Consider the following 25041-nt stretch of genomic DNA (forward strand, 5'->3'; position numbering starts at 1 on the left):
TCCCAGTGCAAAATTCAGACAAACTGAAGAAAGGGAAAACCATGTATGAGTTAAATAATATCCTTTATGAATATGAAATGGAGGTGATGAATAAATGTAAGGGATTAGATCTGGTAGATTTAAGAGTGCCTGAAAAACTAAGGCCAGAGGCTTCCAACATTGTACAGCAGGCATCAACAACAAAAGAAAACAAAAAACCAAAATGGTTATCTGATGATGCTTAACAAAGAGCTGAGGAAAGAAGGAAGGTAAAAGGTAAAAGAGAAAGGGAAAGACATAGCCAATTGAATGCTAAATTCCAGAGAATATCAAGGAGACATAAAAGGGTTTTCTTAAAATGAGCAGTGCAAAGAAATAGAAGGAAACAAGAGATTGGGAAAGACAACAGATCCCTTCAAGAAATGAGAGATATCAAGGGGAAGTTTCATGTAAAAATACACAAAAGAACTATACAAGAAAGATCCTAACAGCTCCATAACCATGATAGTGAGGTTATCAATCTATAGCCAGACATCTTGGGGAATTAAGTCAAGTGGGCCTTAGGAAGCGCTGCTAACAATAAGGCTATTAGAGGGGACAGAATTCCAGCTGAGCTATTTAAAACCCTAAAAGATGATGCTGTTAAAGTCCTGCACTCAATATGCCAGCAAATTTGGAAAACTCAACAATTTACTTTCCAATCCTAAAGAAGGATGATGGCTAGGAACGTTCAAATTAATCAGCAATTGCACTCATCTCACATACCATACTTAAGATTCTGCAAGCTAGGCTTCAACAATATATGAACCAAGAATTACCAGAAGAACAGGTTGGTTTTCAATGTAGCAGAGAAATTAGAGACCAAACTGCTGGACTGGAAAAAGCAAGAGAGATTTTTTATTCAGAGAAACATCCACTTCTGCTTCATTGACTACACACTGATCCACTGTGTGGATCACAACAAAATGTGGCAAGTCTTCAAAGAGATGGGAGCACCAGATCATCTTACTTGTCTCCTGAGGAACCTGTATGCAGGCCAAGAAGCAAGTTGGAACTGAATATAGAACAACTGATTGGTTTAAGATTGGAAAAGAAGTATGACAAGGTTGTATATTGTCACCTTATTTATTTAACTTAAATGCAGAGCATATCATGTGAAATGCCAGGCTGTATGAATTAAAAGCTGGAATTAAGGCTGCTGGGAGAAATATTAACAATCTCAGATATGCAGACAATACTACTCTGATGGCAGAAAGTGAAGAGGAATTAAGAAGCCTCTTAATGAGAATGAAAAAAGAGTGTTAAAGCTGGCTTGAAGCTTAACATAAAACAAACAAATAAACAAACAAAGAACATTGCAACTGGTCCCATGCTTCCTGGCAAAGAGAAGGAGAAGAACTGGAAACAATGTAAGATTTTATATTCTTGGGCTCAAAGATCACTGCAGACAGCGACTGCAACCATGAAATTAAAAGACACTTGCTCCTTGGAAGGAAAGTTATGGCAAATCTGGACAGCATACTAAAAAGCATAGACATCACCTTGCTGACAAAGGTCTGTATAGTCAAAGCTATGGTTTTTCCAGTAGAAAAACCTCACATGGCTGTGAGAGTTGAACTATCAGAAAAGGTTTTTGAATTGTGGTGCTGGAGAAGACTTTTTTAACAGCAAGAAGGTCAAATCAGTGAATACTTAAAGAAATGAATCAGGCTATTCACTGGAAGGCCAAATACTGAAGATGAAGCTGAAATACTTTAGCCATGTTAAGACAGGACTTGTTAGAAAAGGCCATGATGTTGGGAAAGACTGAAGGGAAAAAGAAAAGGGGATGGCAGAGGATGAGATAGATGGATAGTATCATGGAAACAACAAACATGAACCTGGATAGACTTTGAGAGATAGTGGAGAAGAGAAGGGCCTGGATGTGCTATGGTCTATGGGGTCACAAAGAGTTAGATAAGACTGAACAACAAGAAAAGGAAGCAGGGAGGTCCAACAAGTATAGGAGGAAAAGTGATGTTTGGATCTTAGATGGGAAACAATACTGAGCAACAAACAGGCATCAAGAGACAAAACTGAAATAGTCTCTACCCTCAAGGAGCTTACATACTAATAAGAAAGTCAATAGGTTTGTCACGACAAAAGCATAAGAAAATAATTGCTGAGGAGCCTTTGTAAATAGGTATTAAAAAGAGTTGTTGAGCAGATTCCATTAAAAAAAAGAGGACTTGAGGTTTGGTTTCCCAGATTTGGAAAAAAGCAAATTAAAAACGAAACTGAGAGGTTGTAAATGGAATCCACCTAGGAGATTCCTGAAGTTCTAGTATTAAGAATCAGATGGCATGGGAGATAACTACATTGGTACCACGAAATAACCAGAGTTCTTAAGCCAAGTCAAGCTGTATAGCAGTAAATTACTTAGCTCAATCAATCAACAAGCTTTTATTAAGAGCCTACTATATACCAGATACCATGCAAAGAGCTGGGGATACAAAAAATTTATACAATAATTTGTACAAGGATTGATTCATAATAGGAAAAGATATTTCTGTACTCTAAATGGATATTATAAATGGGTGACATTATTAATGCATCCAATCTATTACAACCACTCAATTTATAATGGGCCTTAAGATTCACAAAGGACTTCCTTCCTATAAACCCTGTAGGTGGGCGGTACAATATTAAGAGCCTCTCTTTCCTTGCCTAAGGTCACACAGCCAGAATTTAAACTCAGGTCTCTCCTGATTCCAAGTTCAGCGTTTTTTTCTACCACTGTACACTGGCAAAAGGGGGAGAATAGGGTGAAAGGAACTTGATTAAAGGTAGTACAAACTGCCAATAAAGCCTTCCCTCAGACCCCTGTGAGGGCAGTGCAGGACCCTATGCCCAAGACCCTGAGAAGAGCCCCAGCTTCCAGCCTGTTCATGAAGCTGTTGTCTAGGGGAAGCAAACTGCCTCTTCAGCAGCCATAGCTACTGAATACATAGAAAAAAAAAGTTCTCACCAGCAAATTCCTTGCCACTGTCTAATGGTTTAAAGCGAGGCATATAGTTTTATTAATAGAACTGAAACTAAAGATCCAGCATCCTAAGGACCACTGGTTCTTTCCATCTGCCCTACAACTCAACACTCCTATATGTACTGTCTATATGGGAGCTTCTTGACAGCAAGGACTGTCTTATTTATTCTGTTTATATCCCTAGCACTTAGCACAGTGCTTTGAACATAGTAAATGCTCAATAAGTGCTTTTTCATTCATTCTCAAGACCTCATTCTAAAGTGACAGTATTTCTAAGCTTCTGGTGAGGGCGGATGTTCGTTTGTTCATTGCTTGTTCTTCATTCTTGAAAAGGACCATGAAATCAGGAAGTGGAAGTGACCTGAAGGTGATGGTTCAGAAAGGAATTTTTAAGATTTATACCAATAGAAGCTGTGGAAAAATTGGAACACTAATGCATTGTTGGTGGAGCTGTGAATTGATCCGACCATTTCGGAGAGCAATTTGGAATTATGCCCAAAGGGCTATAAAGCTGTGCATACCCTTTGACCCAGCAATACCACTATTGGGTCTTTTTTCCCAAAGAGATCATGAAAAAAAGAAAGGGATCCATATGTACAAAAATATTTATAGCTGCTCTTTTTGTGGTGGCAAGGAATTGGAAATTGAGAGGCTGGCCATCCATTGGGGAATGGCTGAACAAGTTGTAGTATATGAATGTAATGGAATTCTATTGTGCTCTAAGAAACAATGAGCAGGCAATTTTCAGAGAAACTTGGAAGGATTTGCATGAACTGATGATGAGTGAAATGAGCAGAACCAGAACATTGTACAAAGTATCATCAACATTATGTGTTGATCAACTGTGATAGACTTGGTTCTTCTCAGCAATACAATGGTCCAAGATAGTTCCAAAGGACTCATGATGGAAAATGTTCTCCAAATCCAGAAAAAAAAGAACTGTGGAATGTGGATGCAGATTGAACCATACTATTTGTTTTGTTTTTGGTGCTGTTGTTTTTCTTTTTCGAGGTTTTTCCTTTTTGCTGATTCTTCTCTTATAACATGACTAATGCAGAAATATGTTTAATGTTATTGTACATATATAACCTATATCAGATTACTTGCTGTCTTGGGGAGTGGGGGAGGGAGGGAAAAAAATTTGAAACTAGAAATCTTATAAAAAAATGTTGAAAACTATCTCTACACGTAACTGGAAAATAATAAAATACTTTTATAATTAAAAAAAAAAAGAAATTGCTGGAAAAAAAAGATTTATTCCAACTTTTCCCCAACATTAATGTGTTCTGGCAACTCTCCATTCTACCTCCTCCTCTCCACCCCTACTCAACACTCCCCCCCAAAAAGAATCAACCAAATTCTGGGCATCATCAGAAATTATACTGGAAACGAAATACATATTGCCCCCATGTATAGAACTGTAGTTGGTATATAAATAGATATATAACATCTAAGATAAACATTAATGGGTAGGATTGTCCTATCTTTTGGAATTCAGTTCTACTTCCATCCACCAGTTCTATTTATTTATTTATTGGTGAGGCAATTGGGGTTAAGTGACTTGCCCAGGGTCACACAGCTAGTAAGTGTTAAGTGTCTGAGGCCGGATTTGAACTCAGGTACTCCTGACTCCAGGTCTGGTGCTCTATCCACTGTATCACCTAGCTGCCCCCCACCATTTCTATTAAAATAAGTAATGAGAGAGAAGAAAGCTATTTTGTTCTCTGTCCACTTGTATCAGGGCTGCTTAACTGTACAACCCCATCTAGCATGCTCCCAGATTATTGCTACCCTGAACCCTCAAAGCATTAAAGGGCTGTCTATTTTTCCTTTAGATATAAGAAGAGGGGGCAAGTGAGATAATATGGTATCATAGACCTCTGCCAATTTTTTTTTTTTGGTGGGGCAATGGGGGTTAAGTGACTTGCCCAGGGTCACACAGCTAGTAAGTGTCAAGTGTCTGAGGTTGGATTTGAACTCAGGTACTCGGGAATCCAGGGCCAGTGCTTTATCCACTGTGCCACCTAGCTGCCCCCTGACCTCTGCCAATTTAAGTGTGTTGTTTTTTCCCTTTGTTATTGTATCTCCTCAATACCCACTACTACCAGTTATTCTTCAATTCTTCATTAGGCCTTATTTCCCCTCTAGAAGAGGACAGGAATCTCAGCTCCCAGAAATAACATAATTATTTGGAGCCTAACATGCCCATATCCTCTATTGATAATCACAACTGATGAAATGCCATGGATTTTTCATCCCTGAAAAAGCAAATCTCTAGGGTTTAAAGTGTATGAATTTCAGATCTCTGCCATAATATCTGCCCACAATAACTGCCATTGTATCTGCCAGTTATTTGAAGACACCCATAAATCCACCAGCTAGTTAGTCAACAAACATGTAGTAAGACCTTACTATGTGTCCAGCACTATGCTAAAAACTAGGAATATAAAGAAAAGGAAAATTAGTTTCTTCTCTTCAGGGAGCTCAGATTCTAAATGGTAGAAATATGAAAATAATAAGGTAATCTGAAAAGTAAAGGCACAAGAACCCAGGAGGACAGGGAAAGGCTTCTTAGAGGATGTGAGGGGATCTGAGCTGAGTCTTGAAGGATGCTGAGGTACAGGTGAGGAGGGAGAGCATGCTAAACATAAAGGATAGTCAATGCAAAGGCAAAGATGGGAGACACAGCATTGTGTTTGAGGAACAAGCAGACCAATATAGGCAGACTGTCGAGCATGTGGAGCAGAGTAAAGATCAAGAACACGGGCAAGGTAGGAGAAGAAGTTGTAAGAAGCTTTAAATGCCAACAAAGGATTTTGTATTTAATCCTAGAGATAATAGGACCCATTGGAGTTTAGTGTATGCAGATGTGTGTGTATGCATGTGTGCATGCATGTGTGTGTGTGAGAGAACACCTGGTCTGATATGATACATTCTGAGAAAATAATTTTGGCAGCTTAATAGAGGCAGTAACTAAAGGCAAATACACAAGGCAAGGGGACCAAATTAGATTACTATAATATCCAGCTACTACCTAGGGCAGCTAGGTAGCACAGTAGATAGCATGCTGGGACTGCAGTCAGGAAGACCTGTGTTCAAATCTGGTCTCAGATACTTACTAGCTATGTAACTCTGGGCAAGTTACTTAAAACTGTTTGCCTCAGTTTCCTTATATGTAAAATGGAAATACTAGTACCTACTTCCCAAGGTTGCTGTGAGGATCCAATGAGTTAATAAATTGTAAAGTGCTTACCCTAGTCACACAATAAGCACTATCTAAATGTTAGCTATTATTATTATTATTACTATTATACTCTAGAATTGATGAGGGCCTGAACTAGGCTGTGTTGCTGTGTTGCTGGAGAGTAGAAGACATAATATAAGAGAGGTTGCTAGGGTAGAATTGACAAGCCTTGTCAAAAGACTGGATACATAAGGGAGGAGTTGAGGATGACATCAAGATTTGAGCCTAGGTAAATGAGAGGAAGTTACTGATGGAAAACAAGTGGTGGAGATCTTTTCCTGCAGTGGCTTGTGAAAGCCAGATGGCCATCTTTCCAGAATGTCTAGAATTTTGAGTGCTTACTCTTTTCTCCCTTCCATCCAATCCCAGCACTCCCCCCACCTTTTTTTTTTTTTGGAACTATGATCAAATCAATTCTACCCTTGTTCCTGGATGGAATATATCATTCTAACTCCTAAGGCTCCATTCAACAACTTTCATGACCACAATGACGTTAAATGACTACCACATCTGTCTGTCTGTCTGTCTAGTCTACCCTTATTAGAACATAAGCTCTCTGAGACAGGGATTAGCTTTGATTTTGTATTTGTATCCCCACTGGTTAGGATAGTACTCAACACAGAGTGAAATAATTTAAAATCTGTTTTCATTCATTCACTAATTCATTCATGGTAATATGTGAGAAGGAAAGAGATAAGGAAGAGATAGAGGTCAATGGTAGCATAATTTTGGTGATTATTACCTGGGGAAGAAGAAAAGCCTCCCAAATGGTAGCTATATTTATACCAAATTAATTTATAAGATCCAAAAGGATGTTAGTTTCTTCAGACTGATTAAAAAAAAAAAAAGGCCTGCCTTATACAAGGCAAAGACTGGAGAAACTTTGGAATGGACTCTAAAGTCATTAAAGGGACAAAGTCATACAAAATCCTTAAGAATCTTTCACGGACATATACTAGAATATTTAAGGCAGTGAATTTTATTGTAATAATCTTATTATAATACACAAAACTAAGCTAAGCACCCTCCCATCCACTCTAGATCTCTTATTTTTATGAACCAATTGGACCAACAAAAGTTTTTTTTGTTTTTTTTTTTTTTGGTGAGGCAACTGGGGTTAAGTGACTTGCCCAGGGTCACACAGCTAGTAATTGTTAAGTGTCTGAGGCTGGATTTGAACTCAGGTCCTCCTGAATCCAGGGCCAGTGCTCTATCCACTGCACCACCTAGCTGCCCCCAACAAAATATTTTAAAAGAGATTAAAAATGTATTTAAGAATCAATATTTCCATAATGATTCCTTTCCAAATGAAATTCTACCACCTTCCAATAATTACATACTCCTAGATATCACTCATACCCTCAAAGACTTAGAGTATCCAAATCTACTTGCCCTTTGGAACTGATTTAGAATCTGTAATGTGGTTCCCTTTTTACTTTGAAGAACTGTGGTGATGAGTTAGTCAAATCCCACCCTCCTTCCAATCTCAACCTTTTAAGAAAGTATGTGACTGCCTTGATTTTGTCAATTTCTCCAAAGAACAGCATCTAAAATAAGTAAGTCAAGAGTCCATTAGCCCAGTCCAATTTGTTATAATAATTTTTCTAAAAACCGCTATACTTTTTTGTTTTTAAAATATTCTATACCAGAGTGTGGCACCAAGATGGTTAGATTACGGGCAACCCAACTGAACTCAACATTCCCCTCACAACACCTTTAAAATAACACCTCAAATCAATTTTGGAGCAGTAGAGCCAACAAAAGTTCAGGGTGAGATATTTTTTCAGCCAAAGAAAACTTAGGAGGTTGGAAGGAGTCTGTGACAGTAGAGTAGAAGCCTGTCTGCAGCCCACACACACTGGCAACAATAGCAGTCACAGGGGTTTTGGGTGCTCTTAGTTTAGAGATAGTAAGGGGGTCAGACAACTGGTCAGAAAGAGATTACAGAAGAACCACAGCTGGCACTTATTGGGAGCTCTATTGCCCATTCATAATTTTGAGTTACCTTGGAATTGCAAGCTGGGAAGGGGGTCAGTCACAAGGAAGCAAGCAGCCTGGTTGCAGTTCCAAGGCAAAAGGAGTACTAGCACTTGTGGCTACAGGGTACCAAGGGACCTTCCTACGTAAAGATCAGAGTGCAAACCAGAAGAGCAGTAACCATACCTCTCCCAGGACCACCTCAAAGAAAAATGCAATTGGACCCAAGCCAAATGAAAATTCCTAAAAAGAGTTAAAGAAAAAGTGATAGAAGAAAAATTGGGAAATGAAACAAGAGTGATGCAAGAAAATTATGAAAGGAGAATTAACAGATTGGCAAAAGAGACACAAAAATTACTGAAGAATAACACCTTAACAAACAAAATTGCTTTAATGATAAAAGAGGCACAAAAATTCACTGAAGAAAAAAACACCTTAAAAAGCAGAACTGGCCAAATGGAAAAAGGTATTTCTTAAAAATTAGAATTGAATAAAATGGATAATTTTTATTATATAAAATTAAATAGATTTTGCACAAATAAAACAAATGCAATGAAGATTAGAAGGAAAGCAGAAAGTGGGTAAAAAAAATTTTATAGGAAGTGTTTCTTAAAGAGATCTCATTTCTCAAATATGGATAAAACAGAAACAAATTTATAAGAATCTGAGACATTGCCCAACTGATAAATGGTCAAAGAATACAAAAAGGCAGTTTTCAGATAAAAGCTATCTATGGTCATATGAAAAAAATGCTCTAAATCACTATTAATGAGAAATGCAAATTAAAGCAACTCTGAGGTACCACCTCACAACTATCAGATTGGCTAATATCACAGAAAAGGAAAATGCTGGAGGGGATGTGGGAAAATTGGGATACTAATGCATTGTTGATGGAGTTGTGAACTGATCCAACCATTCTGGAGAGTAATTTGGAACTATACTCAAAGGGCTATATTAAATATATTTTTATATACTATAATATAATTTGGAATATAATATACTATATATACACTATAAGATAATTTGGAACTATACCCAAAGTGCTATATTATATATAAACTGTGTATATACCCTTTGATACAGCAATACCATTACTAGGTCTGTATCCCAAGAAAATTAAAAAAAAAAAAAAAGGAAAAGGACCTATGTACAAAAATATTTATATATTATGTTATATAATTATATATATATTATATAACTATAATATATTTATATATTTTTGTGGTTACAAAGAACTAGAAATCATGGAGATGCTCATTTTTAAAAGAAAAAAAAAGGAATGATGAGTAGGATGGCATCAGAAAAACTTGTGAAGACTTACATGAACGGATGCAAAGAGAAGTGAGAAGAATCAGGAAAACAATGTACACAATAACAACAATATTGTACAATGATCACCTGTGAATGACTTAGTTATTCTGATCAATACAACAATCCAAGACAATTCCAAAGGACTTATGAAAAATGCTATCTACCTCCAAAGAAGTGATAGAGTCTGAATGCAGATCGAAGCATACTTTTTAAAAATCTTTATTTGTCTTGTTTGTTGGGCTTTTTTTTTTTTTTTTTGGGGGGGTCCTGTGTTTTCTCTTACAACCTGGTTAATATGTAAATATGTTTTGCATGACTTCACATGTATAATCTATATAAAATTGTTTGCCTTCTCAAGGAGAGGGGAAGGGAGGGAGAAAATCTGAAACTCAAAAATTGTTAAAAAAAAAAACGTTAATAAAATAAAAAATATGTTGGGGATAAAAAGAAAAAAATCTATACAAACTGGGATCAATTTTCCTTTTAAAAAATAAGAGAGAAGCAGTATGGTATAGTAGATAGCTAGACTGTTTCTGTCAAGAAGAACTGGGTTTGAAATCATACCTCGGATGCATATTGGCTCTGAAATCCTAAGCAAATTATTTAACTTCTCATTGACAAAAGAAAGGGGGGAGGAAGGAAGGAAAGGAAGGAGAAAGAAGATGACTTCTCTAGAATTCTAGTGAAGTCTGAATCAAAACTACTTTCCATGGAGTGGGGAAATATTTTAAATCTTAGAAAAAAGGTTCAGTTTTTTACTCTCTTTCTTACCTTTTTCTTCCCTTTCAATGACCTACATTTTGGCATTCTTCCCTTCAAAGTGAGGGAAAGGCATAATTTATACTCTGGAAATTGTAAAAATTGACAACTAGAGACTGAGACATAGAATCCAATATCTCTACTTCATTTATATGCTCAAAAAGCCTGGGAACCAGATGAATTATACCAACAGATGGGTGAAAATTATTTGATAAAAATAAATCAAATCAGTAAGACCTTTTGACCTGGGTTGCAAACAATTAGTTTGATTGGCAAGGCACAGAATAAGTAAGTTAACTTGGGTAGAACTGTCATTTTTATTATAAACAAAGATTTCTAACAGTTGAAATAATTTTCACTTACCAATATACATGTCCCAACAATGAAAGTGTGAAGCAAGCTGAATCACCAAACTCTGTAACAATATCATCATGGCTTTTCTGCTTATTTAAAACTCCACCAGATAAGATCTGTTCCCCCTCAGCAAGCCTTAAAATAAAACAGAAATTTAGGTACAAAATAATAAATTACTTTATGTAGCAATATCTTCTATTACCAACCTCTACTAGAGATAGAAACAGGCAATGTTCTGTTAGAAACATACAATCAATACTCATTTGACTCTATACTTAAGTATGTTTAGGGTAACCTGAGGGATATAATTCTTCCTGGGGTTTAGGGAAGAAAAGGTAGGCAGGTTTGTTTTTTGTTTTGTTTTGGATGATCTGTTCCTTTTTTCCCCTTACTATTCTTATTTTTTCCCTCAATGACATTTAATTTTAACATTCTTTTTAAAAATATATATATAAGTTCCATATGCTCTCCCTCCCTTCCTCCCAGGTTTTGTTTTTTGTTTTTTGTTTTTGTTTTGGTGTGGGACAATTGGGGTTAAGTGACTTGCCCAGGGTCACACAGCTAGTAAGTGTTAAGTGTCTGAGGCTGGGTTTGAACTCAGGTCCTCCTGAATCCAGGGCCTTTGTTTTATCCACTGCGCCACCTAACTGCCCCAGGTTTTTTTAATAAAAATTTTTTGATACCTTTTGTTTTTATATCACCAAAGTTTCTCCCAGCATGACTCCCCCCGCCCCCATAGAGCCATCCCATATAATAAAGAATATTTTTTAAAGAAAAAAAAGGGGAAAAGTCAGGAAAACCAATCAGTACACTGAAAAAGTTTGAAAATATATACAGTATTTCACAACTGTGAACCTCTAATTTTTGCAAAGGTGTGGGGTAAAGATATATTCTCATATTTCTTCATTGGGACCATGCTTGTTCTTTATAGTTTAACAACATTCACTTTTGTTTTGTAGTGGTTGTTCACTGACATTATTGTAGTCACTGTGCACGTTTTTTTCTTGACTCTGCTTACTTGACTCTGTATTATTTCAAGTAAGTCTTTCCATCTATTTATCATTTCTTAGAGCACTGTAACATTCCATTATATTCAGGTACCACATTCTGTGTAGCCATTCCCTAATCATAGGGTATTTACTTTGTTTTCACTTCTTTGCTATTGCAAAAAATGTTGATATAAACATTTTTGTGTAGATGGGGACTTCATATAGGCAGATATTTATCAGTTTTAGGGTTAGGAGAGCAGATTATTAAATTTCAATTTTGCTTTTGAATAAAGAACAAGTCAGATTAATAGAATGTTAGACTCCTGGAGGAGATAAAGAGACCTGTCCCAGCTTGTTACACAGCTAGAAAGAGGCAGGATTTGGTTGATTGTAAGGTTACTACTTTGAATTTTATGGATCTGTGGGTTTCTTCTAGGTAGCAAGTACAAAAAGTTACAATTATAAATTTTAATTGGGAAAATAATTTGTAATATATTAAAGAATAATGAGGTACTTAGTTGTTCTGTGATTTCATGAAATAGGAACATACACTAAACAAAACTAAATCTAATTTCTTGATTTTAAGCAAGTAGTAGTCAGCCATTTGCTTATTAATGTTTCTTTGAAAATAGGGTTCATCCCTATATCTTCCAGCTATCCTTTTCTAAAATGATGGAAATCATAAACTTAGCAAGGTATAGACTGTCAAGTCCAACCTTTTTACTTATAAATGAAGAAACTGAGCCCAGATAGATAAAGTGACTTATTCAAAGTCATATAATGAATTAGTTCCAGAACCAAAATTAAAAACCAAGGTCTCCTGTTCTACCTAGCAATCTCTTAAAAGTAGCGGTGAATGAGAAAATAGGATCTTGATTCCAATATAGGTTTGTTTACAATGGGAAATTAGGGTTCGTAAAGTATTATCTTTTAAGTTTACTTTTTTTTTTTTAAGTGAGGCAATTGGGGTTAAGTGACTTGCCCAGAGTCACAAAGCTAGTTAGTGTGTTAAGTGTCTGAGGCTGGATTTGAACTCAGGTTCTCCTGACTCCAGGGCTGGTGCTCTATCCACTGCACCACCTAGCTGCCCTAAGTTTACTCTTAAAAATAAATTTCCATTATGAAAAATATTTCTAATTACTAACATCTATTCTTGACTAACTCACTTAACCGATCATAACTATAAATATATAAACAATATAAAAACATCTAAAACTATAACTATCCTAACATAAAAGAGGGCAATCTAATGTTATTTTACATAAGATTAATTTCTTGTGTGTTTGAATTGATTTTAATATAAATTAATAATGTCTAACTTGGGACTTTTGCTTATAGGATCAATAAGCAAAATAAATGTATAGACAGGCTTTTAGGATTTAATTTCTTGATGCTTTTTTGAAGTATTAAAAGAATGCTGATATACTTTTGGGTGGAATGTAAGAAAAGATATGAAAAATTCAGTGAAGCATGAGAAGACTTATATGATTGATATAGAGTGAAGTAAGCACAACCAAAAAACCATAATACAAAATTACTACAACAATTTAAATGGAAATTACAAAAAGAGAAAATGTATGATGTATAATAATAATGACCATGCTTTGCACTGGAGAAAAGATAAATAAGGTACCTTCTTGCAGAAGTGGGGGAACTATGGATATGAAACATTCCATGGGCTGTTAGATTCTGCTAATGTGCTGGCTAGTTTTGCTAAACTGTTTTTTTCCTGTTCTTTTTAAATTTTCATTACAAATTAGGCTGGGTAGAAGGAAGGAAGAGGGATAACTGGAAATGAAGATGATATAAAAAACAAAATATAACAACTGAATTCTTTAAAAAAATGCTTGAGCTCTTATCAGTATGTATTAAGTAGGAGGTCTATTAATAAACCATCACTGAGTGTTATACACTCTTGGCTGTTTCCACACACAGAATGAAGATGGTCACAAGTCAAAAGTGCTACACTTGGATAAATGAGTTCAAAATGCACAGAAAGAAAACAAACAAACAAATAAATAAATGAATAAAGTGTACAGAAAGAACATTAAGAATTACCATACCACCAACTTTGCCTGATAGCAGGAAATTGTCTCCTAACTACCCACCCCTAATCACAGGGAATGTGGCTGGGAAAGCATATATTTATTAGCCCCCAAAAGGCACCTACCCTGAATGTGCAGACAGATGCTTTTTTCCAGATTTATTCTATCAAGTTCATATCTGAAAGCAAAGGTAATGCCACTTGTGGCATCTCATCTCAAGAGTCAGGGAGAATTTAACCATAGGTTAAATTCCAACTATTACTGTCGTGATATTACCTTTTCATAAGAATAAAAATTCTCCAATTATCTTTTCCTTCCTTCCTTCCTTCCTTCCTTCCTTCCTTCCTTCCTTCCTTCCTTCCTTCCTTCCTTCCTTCCTTCCTTCCTTCCTTCCTTCCTTCGGCAGGGCAGTGGGGGTTAAGTGACTTGCCCAGAGTCACACGGCTAGTAAATGTTAAGTGTGTGAGGCCGGATTTGAACTCAGGTCCTCCTGAATCCAAGACCAGTGCTCTATCCACTGTACCACCTAGCTGCCCCTCCAATTATTTTAATAATTATTCTAATACAACAAAGTTTTAATACTAAAGAATTAGGACAGTAATATTGAATTTATAATAATAGGATCCGACAAGTAACAATGTTTTGTCTAAATATACAGCATTAAAAAAGGAAAGTTAGCTAACCAACTTACTTGCTGAGGTCAACGCAACATTTTGCAAGTAGATATTTACACTGTGGTGTAGTACAACTGTGTCCCTTCAAGAGTCTATATGCTTTATATGCCTTTCCTGAGCGATAATAACAGGTTGCCAGTAAAAACAATGCTTCTTCTGAGTGTACTGAAGGGAAAAAAAAATTCAAAAAATGGTTATCATTTTGTCTTTAAAATAAAATTAAGCAATTAATACAAAAACAGTTCAGAAATTTCAATGAGGATAAAACTTTTGTCAACCTATATTTTAACAACAGAGTAATTATATAATTAATTTTCTGAAGGATAGAACAAAAACACAGATCTGACTGTATCATACTTCTACTCAAAAATCTTTAATGGCATAAGAGCAAAAATCTCAAGAGAAAGAATGAAAAAAGTAGGAATCATGGGGAAATGGCCCTTCCAGTTTTCAAACTATATCATGAGGCAGTAATTATCAAAATTACCTGATAATAATAAAAAATAGAAAAATGGATCAGTGGAAATGACAAATAGGTAACAATCAGAAACAACTCAACTCAGTAATGTAGTACTAGTTAAACTCAATACCATCTGGGAAAATAACACACACACACACACACACACAGAAGTAATGGAAAAACTAAAAACCAATTTGACTACAACAAAAGTTTAGCCTACGGGGCAGCTAGGTGGCGCAGTGGATAGAGCACCAGCCCTGGATTCAGGAGGACCTGAGTTCAGATCCGGCCTCAGACACTTAACACTTACTAGCTGTGTGACCCTGGGCAAGTCACTTAACCCCAATTGCCTCACAAAAAAAAAGTTTAGCCTAGCATCTCATACCATACATTTTAGTAATTTCCAGGTAAATAGGCTACCTGGTTATAAAAGGTAACATTATATACAAATTGGAGAAAAATAAGAAATGCCTTTCACAACTAGGGGACATGGGAAAATTCTTAACCAAACAAGAGAAAGAAATGATCTTTTTTTTTTTTTTTTACAGGGCAATGGGGTTAAGTGATTTGCCCAGGGTCACACAGCCAGTAAGTGTCAAGTGTCTGAGGCCGGATTTGAACTCAGGAACTCCTGAATCCAGGGCCGGTGCTTTATCCACTGAGCCACCTAGCCTCCCCCAAAATGATCATTTTTTTTAAAAAGCATTCCCCAATAGCTAAATGGATATGGACAGTTTTGAAAAGAAGTCATTATCAATGACTATATGAAAATAAGAATAAATATACCTCCCTTCTATTCTTATAGATGTGGGAGACTATAACCATGCAATGTGGCATATAATTTCAGACACTAGTCAGTCAATAAGCATTTATTAAGCACCTACTATGGGCCAGGTACTGTGGTTTTGGTTAACTTTTTTTGTCATAAGGAAAAGCTCTGGGTGCTGAGAAGCATATCTTTAAATAGTTGTGATGTAAAATGGCATCAGTAAATTTAAAATAATTAAAAATAATACCTTAAAAAAATGGAAGACTTGAATAACTAGAAGAATATTCATTGCTCATTGTTGATTCATATCAATATAATAAGAAAATTTAAACCACCTAAATTAATTTATAGAATTAATGCCATACCAAGTTACCAATACTTTTTTTGGGGGGGGGTGAGGCAATTGGGGTTAAGTGACTTGCCCAGGGTCACACAGCTAGTAAATGTCCTCCTGACTTCAGGGCTGGTGCTCTATCCACTGTACCATCTAGCTGCCCCAACCAATACTTTTTACAATAGACAAAATAACAAGATTTATTTAGAGAACAAAAGGTCTGGGATCTCAAGATAAATAAAAAGATGAGGAGCATAATTTTATTTAACTTTGTATGTTTTATATATTTGAAATTGTATAATTTTTATTTGTTTTTTTGTTTTGTTTTGTTTTAGTGAGGCAATGGGGGTTAAGTGACTTGCCCAGGGTCACACAGCTAGTAAGTGTAAAGTGTCTGAGGCCGGATTTGAACTCAGGTACTCCTGACTCCAGGGCCGGTGCTCTATCCACTGCGCCATCTAGCTGCCCCGAAATTGTATATTTTTGAAATGGTATATTTTATACCTTATGATCACCTCTATATCTTGTTTTGTTAAGATCTTTCCTACTAGCCATGGTTATAAAAGATAATTCTTAAATTGTCTCTCTTTTTTTTTTTTTGGTGGGGCAATGAGGGTTAAGTGACTTGCCCAGGGTCACACAGCTAGTAAGAGGCAAGTGTCTGAGGCCTAATTTGAACTCAGGTCTTCCTGAAACCAGGGCCAGTGCTTTATCCACTGCACCACCTAGCTGCCCCTCCTCTAACTTTTAAAATAATGTAACTTTTTATTTTTAGGTCATATATCCATTTAGAAACCATTTTGGTCATTTAGAAATTATTATTTTGGTATAAAAGATTGTTTAACTCTTTGATGTTCAATTCATCAGTAGTATCCGACTCTTTGTGACCCTGTGGACCAACTGTCCATGGGATTTCTTCGCAAAGATACTGGAGTGGTTTGCCATTTCTTTCACCAGTAGATCTTTTTGTCAATCAGACGTTAAGTGACTTGCCCAGGGTCACACTACTAGGAAGTATCTGAGGCTAGATCTGAAAATTCATGTCTTCCTCACTCCAGGCCCAGTGCTCTATCCACTGAGCTACCAGGTGTTTCACTAACTCTAGTTTCTACCAAATTGCCTTCCAGTTTTCTCAGAAATTTTTGTCAAATAGAAATGGAGTTCTGGAAATGTTATTATGAACAGTATTCGTTAAAATTATTTATTACATTAAAATAGAAAAGTAAATTAGTAGAATTGACTAGACAAGCATGATCCAGAAGCAATCAGACAAAGTAACCTACAAAATTACTAGGGGGAGGGCTTCCTATTTACCAAGATTGGTTGAAAAAACTGAAAAGCATTTTAACAAAGTAGGTTTAGATATATACCACAACAGTCTATGAATGTCATGTGAAATAAAGCTGGAAAAGAAGAGAAAGAGTGCATGGAATGAAAAGAAAATCCACAAAAAGAACCTTGAGTAACACTTCTTCTTGCGGATGGGGCAGGAGAGAAAACAAACTAATAAAAATAATTAATTGGGGGCAGCTAGGTGGCACAGTGGATAGAGCACCGGCCCTGGAATCAGGAGTACCTGAGTTCAAATCCGGCCTCAGACACTTATACTTACTAGCTGTGTGACCCTGGGCAAGTCACTTAACCCCAATTGCCTCACTAAAAAAAAAAAAAAAAAAAAAAAAAAAATTAATTGGCCAAAAAGACCAAAAGGAGCACTCAAGTAGGAAGGGAACTGAGAGAGAAGCATTTTTCAAGCTCTTACCATGAGACAGACACTGAAGATACAAAGACAAAAGTGACAGTTACTGCTTTCAAGAAGCTTATATTTTAAATTAGACAAAAGGTACACAGATGAATATATACGGAATACTTATAAAATGAAGGCAAGATAGTTTGGGAAAAGGGAGATATGCAACTAGGGAAGCCAAGGAAAGTTTTATGTGATTCCTGGTCTGAATCTTTAAGGAAACCAAAAATTCCAGAACAGAGAAGTGAGGAAGGAATATGTTACAGGCACAGAGGATGGTCAATGCACAGGATAGCAGATGAAGTGGTATGCTTATGGAAAAGTCTTTAGGCACAAAGAGAAAGGTAACTTCTTCCTCTGAGACAGAAGTCTCTGACAAAAGGAGTATGAAGATAGAAGAGTTTGCAAGTACAGAATAGGGGGATAGGACAAAGAGCCTAGACTTTTTTTCTTTGAAATAAGAGTTAATGTCATCTGCTCCTAAAGAGGAGGGCAAGAAACTATATGGGTACTTGAGGAAAGAAGAGGAAATTTGAATGAGCTACTGAGGCCAGAGCAACAGACTCTCAACTGAGGAAAAGGATTGCCATACAGCAACAGTAAGTTGGATGAATCTGGGGTGGACATAATTGGCACAGAAGCATGAATTCCTTAACTGTTCAGCACCACAGAAATAGAAACAAAGAAGGGTTGGGATCTAGTGTTGGTGTTCAGTTGTTCAGTCATGTCTGACTCTATGACCCAGTGGACCATGCTTTCCAATGAGTTTTCTTGGAAAGGATACTAGAGCGGTTTACTATTTCCTTCTCCAGTGGATTAAGGCAAATAGAGGTTAAGTGACTTGCCTAGGGCCACACAGCTGGTAAGTGTCTGAGGCTGGGTTTGAATTCAGGTCTACCTGATTCCAGGACTGGTGCTCTATCCACTGAGTCACCAAGCTACCTCCTGGGATGTAGGGTTAAAGGAGAGTTAATAATACAGTTTAGGCACAATGAAATGAGAGAACCGAGGAAGAAATGGCTGTAGAGGCATGGTGCTGTGGTGGATATGGATAAGACCTAACAGGAGAAAATGATTTTTCCCTCAGTAGACAGTGATTGTGAATCACAAGGCTAAAGGCAGTATGAAGGACAAGTCTGTCAGTCATAGGATAGAGAAAATAACCAGGTCAGTATGAGAAAGATGGTGTTCGGGGCGGCTAGATGGCGCAATGGAAAGAGCACCGGCCCTGGAGTCAGGAGTACCTGAGTTCAGATCCGGCCTCAGACACTTAACACTTACTAGCTGTGTGACTCTGGGCAAGTCACTTAACCCCAATTGCCTCACTAAAAAAAAAAAAAAAAAAAAAGAGAATGATGGTGTTCAGTGTTCACCGGTCATCATTCTATACAGTGGGAAGCTGGGAATATAGTTGGTAAGGAGAGGTGGCAGGGCATTCTGGCCTGCCCTCTGAAACAGTAGATATGCAAGAAAATAATTATTAATAATGAATTTCTTGGGGGGATGCAGAGATCAGTTTATCACCCCTAGTAGAAGATACCCTGTTCAAGGATTAAGCTTCCAATGCCTTAATCCTGAGAAGCATAAACCCTCTAGTCAAGTCCCTAAGACTCAAGATCTCAGTGGACGTGAATCTCCTCTGGCATATGACAGAGGGGCCAATTAAAGTGAAGAGGAATCTTAAGTCCCTTAGCATTTCTCTCAAAAGAAGACAATTCCTGCCATCATAAAATTTGATAGTGTTAAGTGGCCATCTAATAAAATCCATATACACTTATAGTTGGTTCTCTAAAACTAAAACTAACTACAAAACAAAGAAAAGTATCAAAATCCTTGTGTACAAATTATTCTTTAAGACTTCTGCCACAAACATTTCTTTTGGTTCCCATTAGTAAAGACCAGAAGAAAGCCTCAAACTGCAAATATTAAACAGCAAATTCAAAACAAATGGATCACATACCTTCGGCATACAGTCTTTCTGCAAGGAAAACTGCATCTCGGAAAGCATAGTGGTTTAGTGCTTGCCATATAGCAGCCTGCAGAGAGAGAGAGAGAAAAAAAAAAGGCCTCTGAGATCTTGTATGGTTCACGTACATTTCAAAGAGTTTATTTATTTCCACAATGCCTACACCTAACACAGTAGTCAAAGGTTGAATTGAAAATGTCAAATTAGCACCCACAATTCAAGTAATGGCAATATTTGGTGACCTAGTAAAACAATTAAGACTAGTGCAAAGGTTCCAATTTCATTGTTACTCTACCTCCTGACTTTCTCCAAACCAACCACTACTAAGACAACAAATCAAATGCCTATGATTAAACTCAACAAGATAATAACACTAAACAGAAGGCTCTACTACATTCACTATTTTTTTAAAAATAAAAGCATTTTATTATTTTCCAGTTACATGTAGAGATAGTTTTCAACATTTGTTTATATAAGACTTCCAATTTCAAATTTTTCTCCCCCCTCCCCTAGACAGTAGGTAATCTGATATAGGTTATATCTATATACACATACATACATATATATAAAACATTAAACATATTTCTGCATTAGTCATGTTATAAGAGAAGAATCAGAGTAAAAAGGAAAAACCTCAAAAAAGAAAAACAACAGCACCAAAAACAAAAGAAATAGTATAGTCCATATTCCACAGTTCCTTTTCCCCCCCCTGGATTTGGAGAGCCTTTTCCACCATGAGTCCTTTGGAATTTTCTTGTACCGTTGTATTGGTAAGAAGAATCTAGTCTATCACAGTTGATCAACACATAATACTACATAAGGAGGGGCGGCTAGGTGGCCCCAATTGCCTCACAAAAAACAAAAACAAAACTACATAAGGAAAGCTGAGAGTTATAGCTATTTGTCTTTAGTTCCCTCTGGTTCTTTTCCCTTCTTAGTGGCTATCCATAAACTCATTAAATCAGATCATTTAAAATATTTAAGCTAATTTGTGAGGAAATGAGTAAAATTTATATATTGAGCAGTTAATTTAAAGGTACATATACTATTCACTCATTTCAGCTCGTCTCAGGGAACAGATTTTCACATTTCCCTTTGTCATCTGGCAGGTTGACCGGTTTATTTTATACTACCTTCACTTGGCAATCTCATCCATTCCCATGGATTTTACTGTCTTTCCTGCCCCACTCTCTCTGCTGACTTCCAGTCTCACCTCTCCAACTGCCTTTCAGACATCGAGAACTTTTTTTTTTTTGGCGGGGCAATGAAGGTTAAATGACTTTCCCAGGGTCACGCAGCTTAGTAAGTGTCAAGTGTCTGAGGTCAGATTTGAACTCAGGTCCTCCTGAATCCATGGCCAATGCTTTATCCAATGTGCCACCTAGCTGCCCCCCTACAGTGATACCTTAAATTTAATGTCAAAAACAGAACTCATTATCTTTCCCTCTAAAACTGCCCCACTTCCTGCCCTCTTTATTACTGCAGAGGGAAACATCATATTCCCAGTCCCTCAGGCTCACAACATACAAGACATCCTGGATTCATAACTATCTCTCACCCACTATAGCCAACCTGTTGATTTCACCTTTGCAACATCTCTCCAATACTTCCCCTTCTCTCCTCTTTCACTGCCATCGAATCTAGCACAAGTCCTCATCACCTCACACCTGGCCTACTACACTAGGCTGCTGGTGGGTCTCCCTGCCTCAAGTCTCTGGCCACTCCAATCCACTCTCCATTCAGCCACTAAAGTGATTTTCCTAAAGTTCTGGTTTAACAATGTGATTCCTCTACTCAATAAAACTCCAGTGGCACCCCATCACCTCCAAGAGCAAATAAAAAATGCTTTTTGGCATTCAAAGTCCTCCATAACTTAACTCCTCTCATACCTCTCCAGTCTTCTTGTATATTACTCTCCTGATCTCCTGGCTGTTCCATGAACAAAACACTCCATCTCTCAGCTCCAAGCATTTTCTTTGACTGTCCCCCATGCCTGGAATGCTCCCCTTTCTCTGCTCCTACTACTTACCTTCCTGGCTTCCTTTAGTCCCAACTAAAAGCCCATCTTCTATAGGAAGTGGACCCTAACTCTTCTTGATTCCAGTGCCTTTCCTTTATTAATTATTCCCTATTCATCTGTATATAGTTTGCTTTGGATATATTTGTTTGTATGCTGTCAAGCTACTTGAGAGCAGGAACTGTCTTTTGCCTCTTTTTTTGTACTACCAGCACTTAGCACAGTGCCAGGCACATAGTACATACTTTATGTTTATAGATTGATAGAATCATATGCTAGAAAAGATTTAAGAATAGGTTCAATGATAGACCATATTATCTGTTATCAGAAGATCAGTCTAGCTAAGTTCAGAAATGTTCATTCCTAAGTTAATGAAAGGGTGATAAGCTTTTTAGATACATGAATCTTGAAGATTATCTACTAAGTTGATAGTTATGAGCTACTTCAATGAAAGGTGTATCAATGCTGATATAAACACAAATTCTAAAATAATACTTTATACTTGTAATTAGGACTTTTTTCTCAGATTTCAATATTCCTGACCTTCTCCTGTGGCATGAGACTATGGATTCCTCCCTTTCCCTTCTTGATATTCTTTTTTCTCTTGGATTCCAAAACACTGCTCTCTTCTAGTTCTTTTCTAAACTACTTCTTTTTATTTCCCTTCAATGGTTCTTCTTCCTTCTCTTGCCCCCAACTGGGTATCTCTTAAGGACTTGTCCTTAGCCATTTCTAGACTTTTCTTCTTGTTGAGCTCAATCAATTTCAAGGTTTCAGTTATTATTTCTATTACATTTGGATGTGAGTATCTTTTTTCACTAAAAACCAATTAATTTCTGTTCCTCTCATCTCACCCACTGAAAACAAAAACAAAATCCTTGTAACAAATATGCCTAGTATAGCAAAACAAATTCCCACATTGGCTATGTCCAAAAATGTTTCTCATTCTGCATCTTGAATCCATCCCCTTTCTATCAGGAGGTGGATGCCCTAGAATCATGGTTAGTCATTTATTGAATTGAAAGCTGAAAAAGTTTGCCCAAGGTCACACATTATAAATAGCAGAGTAGGGATTAGAATCCAAGTTTCTTGGTTCCAAGTCCATTGCTTTTTCAAACACTAAACAGAAACAGTTGGTGGTACAATGGATAGAGCACTGTGCTTGAAGTCAGGAAAGCCTGAGTTCAAATATAGCCTTAGACATATACTAGCTATGTGACCTTCTTAAGGTCTGTCTGCCTCAGTTGCAAAGAAACTGTAAAAATGGGGACAATAAGCACGTGCTTCACAATGTTGTTGTGAGGATCAAATAAGATATTTGTAAAAAGCACTTTGCATAGCCCCCAGCACATAGTAGGCATTACATAACTGCTTATTCCCTTCCCAAATTCTTCTCCATCTCATTGCCTACTGTACTAATTGGTTCCTAGAAAACTAGTCAATGAAAGAACATGTATTAACCACCTATGTGCCGGGAACTAGGGTAAGCCCTGGGGATACAAAGACAAAAGTCAAACAGTACCTGCCCTCAAAGGATTCACATTTCAACAACTTGAGAGACAATGGGCATGTATGTATGTGTGTGTGTGTGTGTGTATATATGCATGCATATATATATATATATATACACACACACATATATAAATAAAATATATACAAGGTAATCTTGGAAAGGAAGGCCCTAACAGCTGGAAGGTACCAGGAAAGGCCCCATGCAGAAGATGGCACTTTAGCAGAAATTTTGAAGGAAATCAGGGATTGCAAGAGAGGAAAGTAAGGTATGGTAAGATAACATTTCAGGTATGGTGGATGACCAGTGTAAAAAGCAGAGAGATAAAGGATAGTGTCGTGTGTCAGGAAAAGCAAGAGCGCCAGTATGAATGTATTGTAGTATGTGTAGCACCTGGAAAGGTTGGATGAGGCCCACTTATGAAGAACTTTAAATGACAATGAAAAGAGTTTATACCTGATCCTAGAGGTAAAGGGGAGTCACTGGAGTTTACTTAGTGAAGAGGTCAGAACTAAGCTTTAAGAAAATGACACAGGCAGTTGTGTAGGTGATGGACTGGAGTAGGGAGAGACCTGAGCTAGGGAGACCAAGAGGCTATTTCAACAATGCAGGAAAGAGATAAGAAAACCTGAATTAAAGTGGTGGCTATACAAGCAGAAAATAGTTGATGGATAAACCAGATGTTACAAAGATAGAAACTATAAGATGCATTAAGTCAGGGTGAATGAAGTATTAAAGATGACACTAATATTGCAAACTTCGGTATCTGAAAGCATGGTGGTAACTGTCATAGAAATAGAAAAGTTTAGACGAGGGGAGAATTGGGAATAGAAAAGAGATAGGTTATGTTTTGGGCGTCATGTTTGAAATACCTATAGGACATCTTGGTGGGATTGTCCAATAAGTAATTAGGACTGTTGTTCTGCTGGTGTCTGAAAATTAACATGGAAAAACATTTCACTTCATAAACCTGCTATTCCTCCCAACTTTCCTCCTATCATCCAGGCTTGAATTCTTATTCATCTATGGCTCCTTCCTCTCCTTTACACCCCCATATCCAATTAATTACCATGAGTTACCACATCTTCTTGATTCTACCTTTGCAGTCTCTTGCACTCATTCATCTTCTCCAGTTTCCTAATCATATCTCCCTTGTACCATTACAAGAGCCTCACAACTGGTATTCCTATCTCCAGTCCAATCCATTCCTTACACAACTGCTAAAACAATTTTTAAAATGCACAGGTCTGATGTCCATCTCTGCTCAAAACCCTTTCAGTAGCTCCCAACTACTTATAGAATAAAATCTAATTCCTTAGCCTGACATTTAAGTTTTCCACAATCTGGTTCCAACAAACCTTTCTAACCCCACAACACTCCCCTTTACACATCCTACCTTTCAACCAAATTTGATCATTTATAACTGAATCTGTAATGTTGTTTCCAGTGCCTAAACCACTTAACTTTTCCCACATCTACCAGCTGAAATTCTTCCCTTTCTTCAAAGATCAGTTTGGGGGTGCCCTTTCCATTAAGTCTCTCAGATGTCCACCTCCACTTCCAATGCTATGCTTCTCTTCTTTTTTTTTTTCTTTTTTTGGTGGGGCAATTGGGGTTAAGTGACTTGCCTAGGGTCACACAGCTAATAAGTGTTAAGTGTCTGAGGCTGGATTTGAACTCAGGTCTTCCTGACTCCAGAGTGTATATCTTGTATGCCCAACACTAGGTTATAAATTTCTTGAGGAAAGAAACTGTGTTGTTTTTCATCTATATTTTCTCAGTACAATAGGCCTTAAACACTGTAAGTACCTAATAAAATTCATGTTGCACTCAACATGTGACTTTTACATAGTAAGCACTTGTCTGTCAAACTGAACAGAATCC

At 37.0% G+C, this 25041-nt stretch overlaps 1 protein-coding gene across 8 annotated transcripts in view; it reads right to left on the reverse strand.

Annotated features, from left to right (window-relative positions):
• CDC27 (cell division cycle 27) overlaps positions 1-25041 on the reverse strand; it is a 108696-nt gene that overhangs the window by 47545 nt on the left and 36110 nt on the right. For 7 of the 8 annotated variants that reach the window (XR_006356354.1, XR_006356353.1, XM_044002671.1 and 4 more), the window contains exons 2-4: positions 19625-19700; positions 14372-14519; positions 10656-10781 (exon numbers count right to left, since the gene is read on the reverse strand). Coding sequence is in view for 6 of the 8 variants with exons in the window: in XM_044002671.1 (XP_043858606.1) it covers positions 10656-10781; positions 14372-14519; positions 19625-19700 (350 nt within the window). In the remaining 2 variants the exon portion in view is untranslated. Of the gene's footprint in view, positions 1-10655; positions 10782-14371; positions 14520-19624; positions 19701-25041 lie in introns of those variants that run through there. The other variant, XM_044002674.1, reaches the window with a different exon arrangement.

This window comes from Dromiciops gliroides, chromosome 4, assembly GCF_019393635.1.
Source record: "Dromiciops gliroides isolate mDroGli1 chromosome 4, mDroGli1.pri, whole genome shotgun sequence".
Taxonomy (NCBI): domain Eukaryota; kingdom Metazoa; phylum Chordata; class Mammalia; order Microbiotheria; family Microbiotheriidae; genus Dromiciops; species Dromiciops gliroides.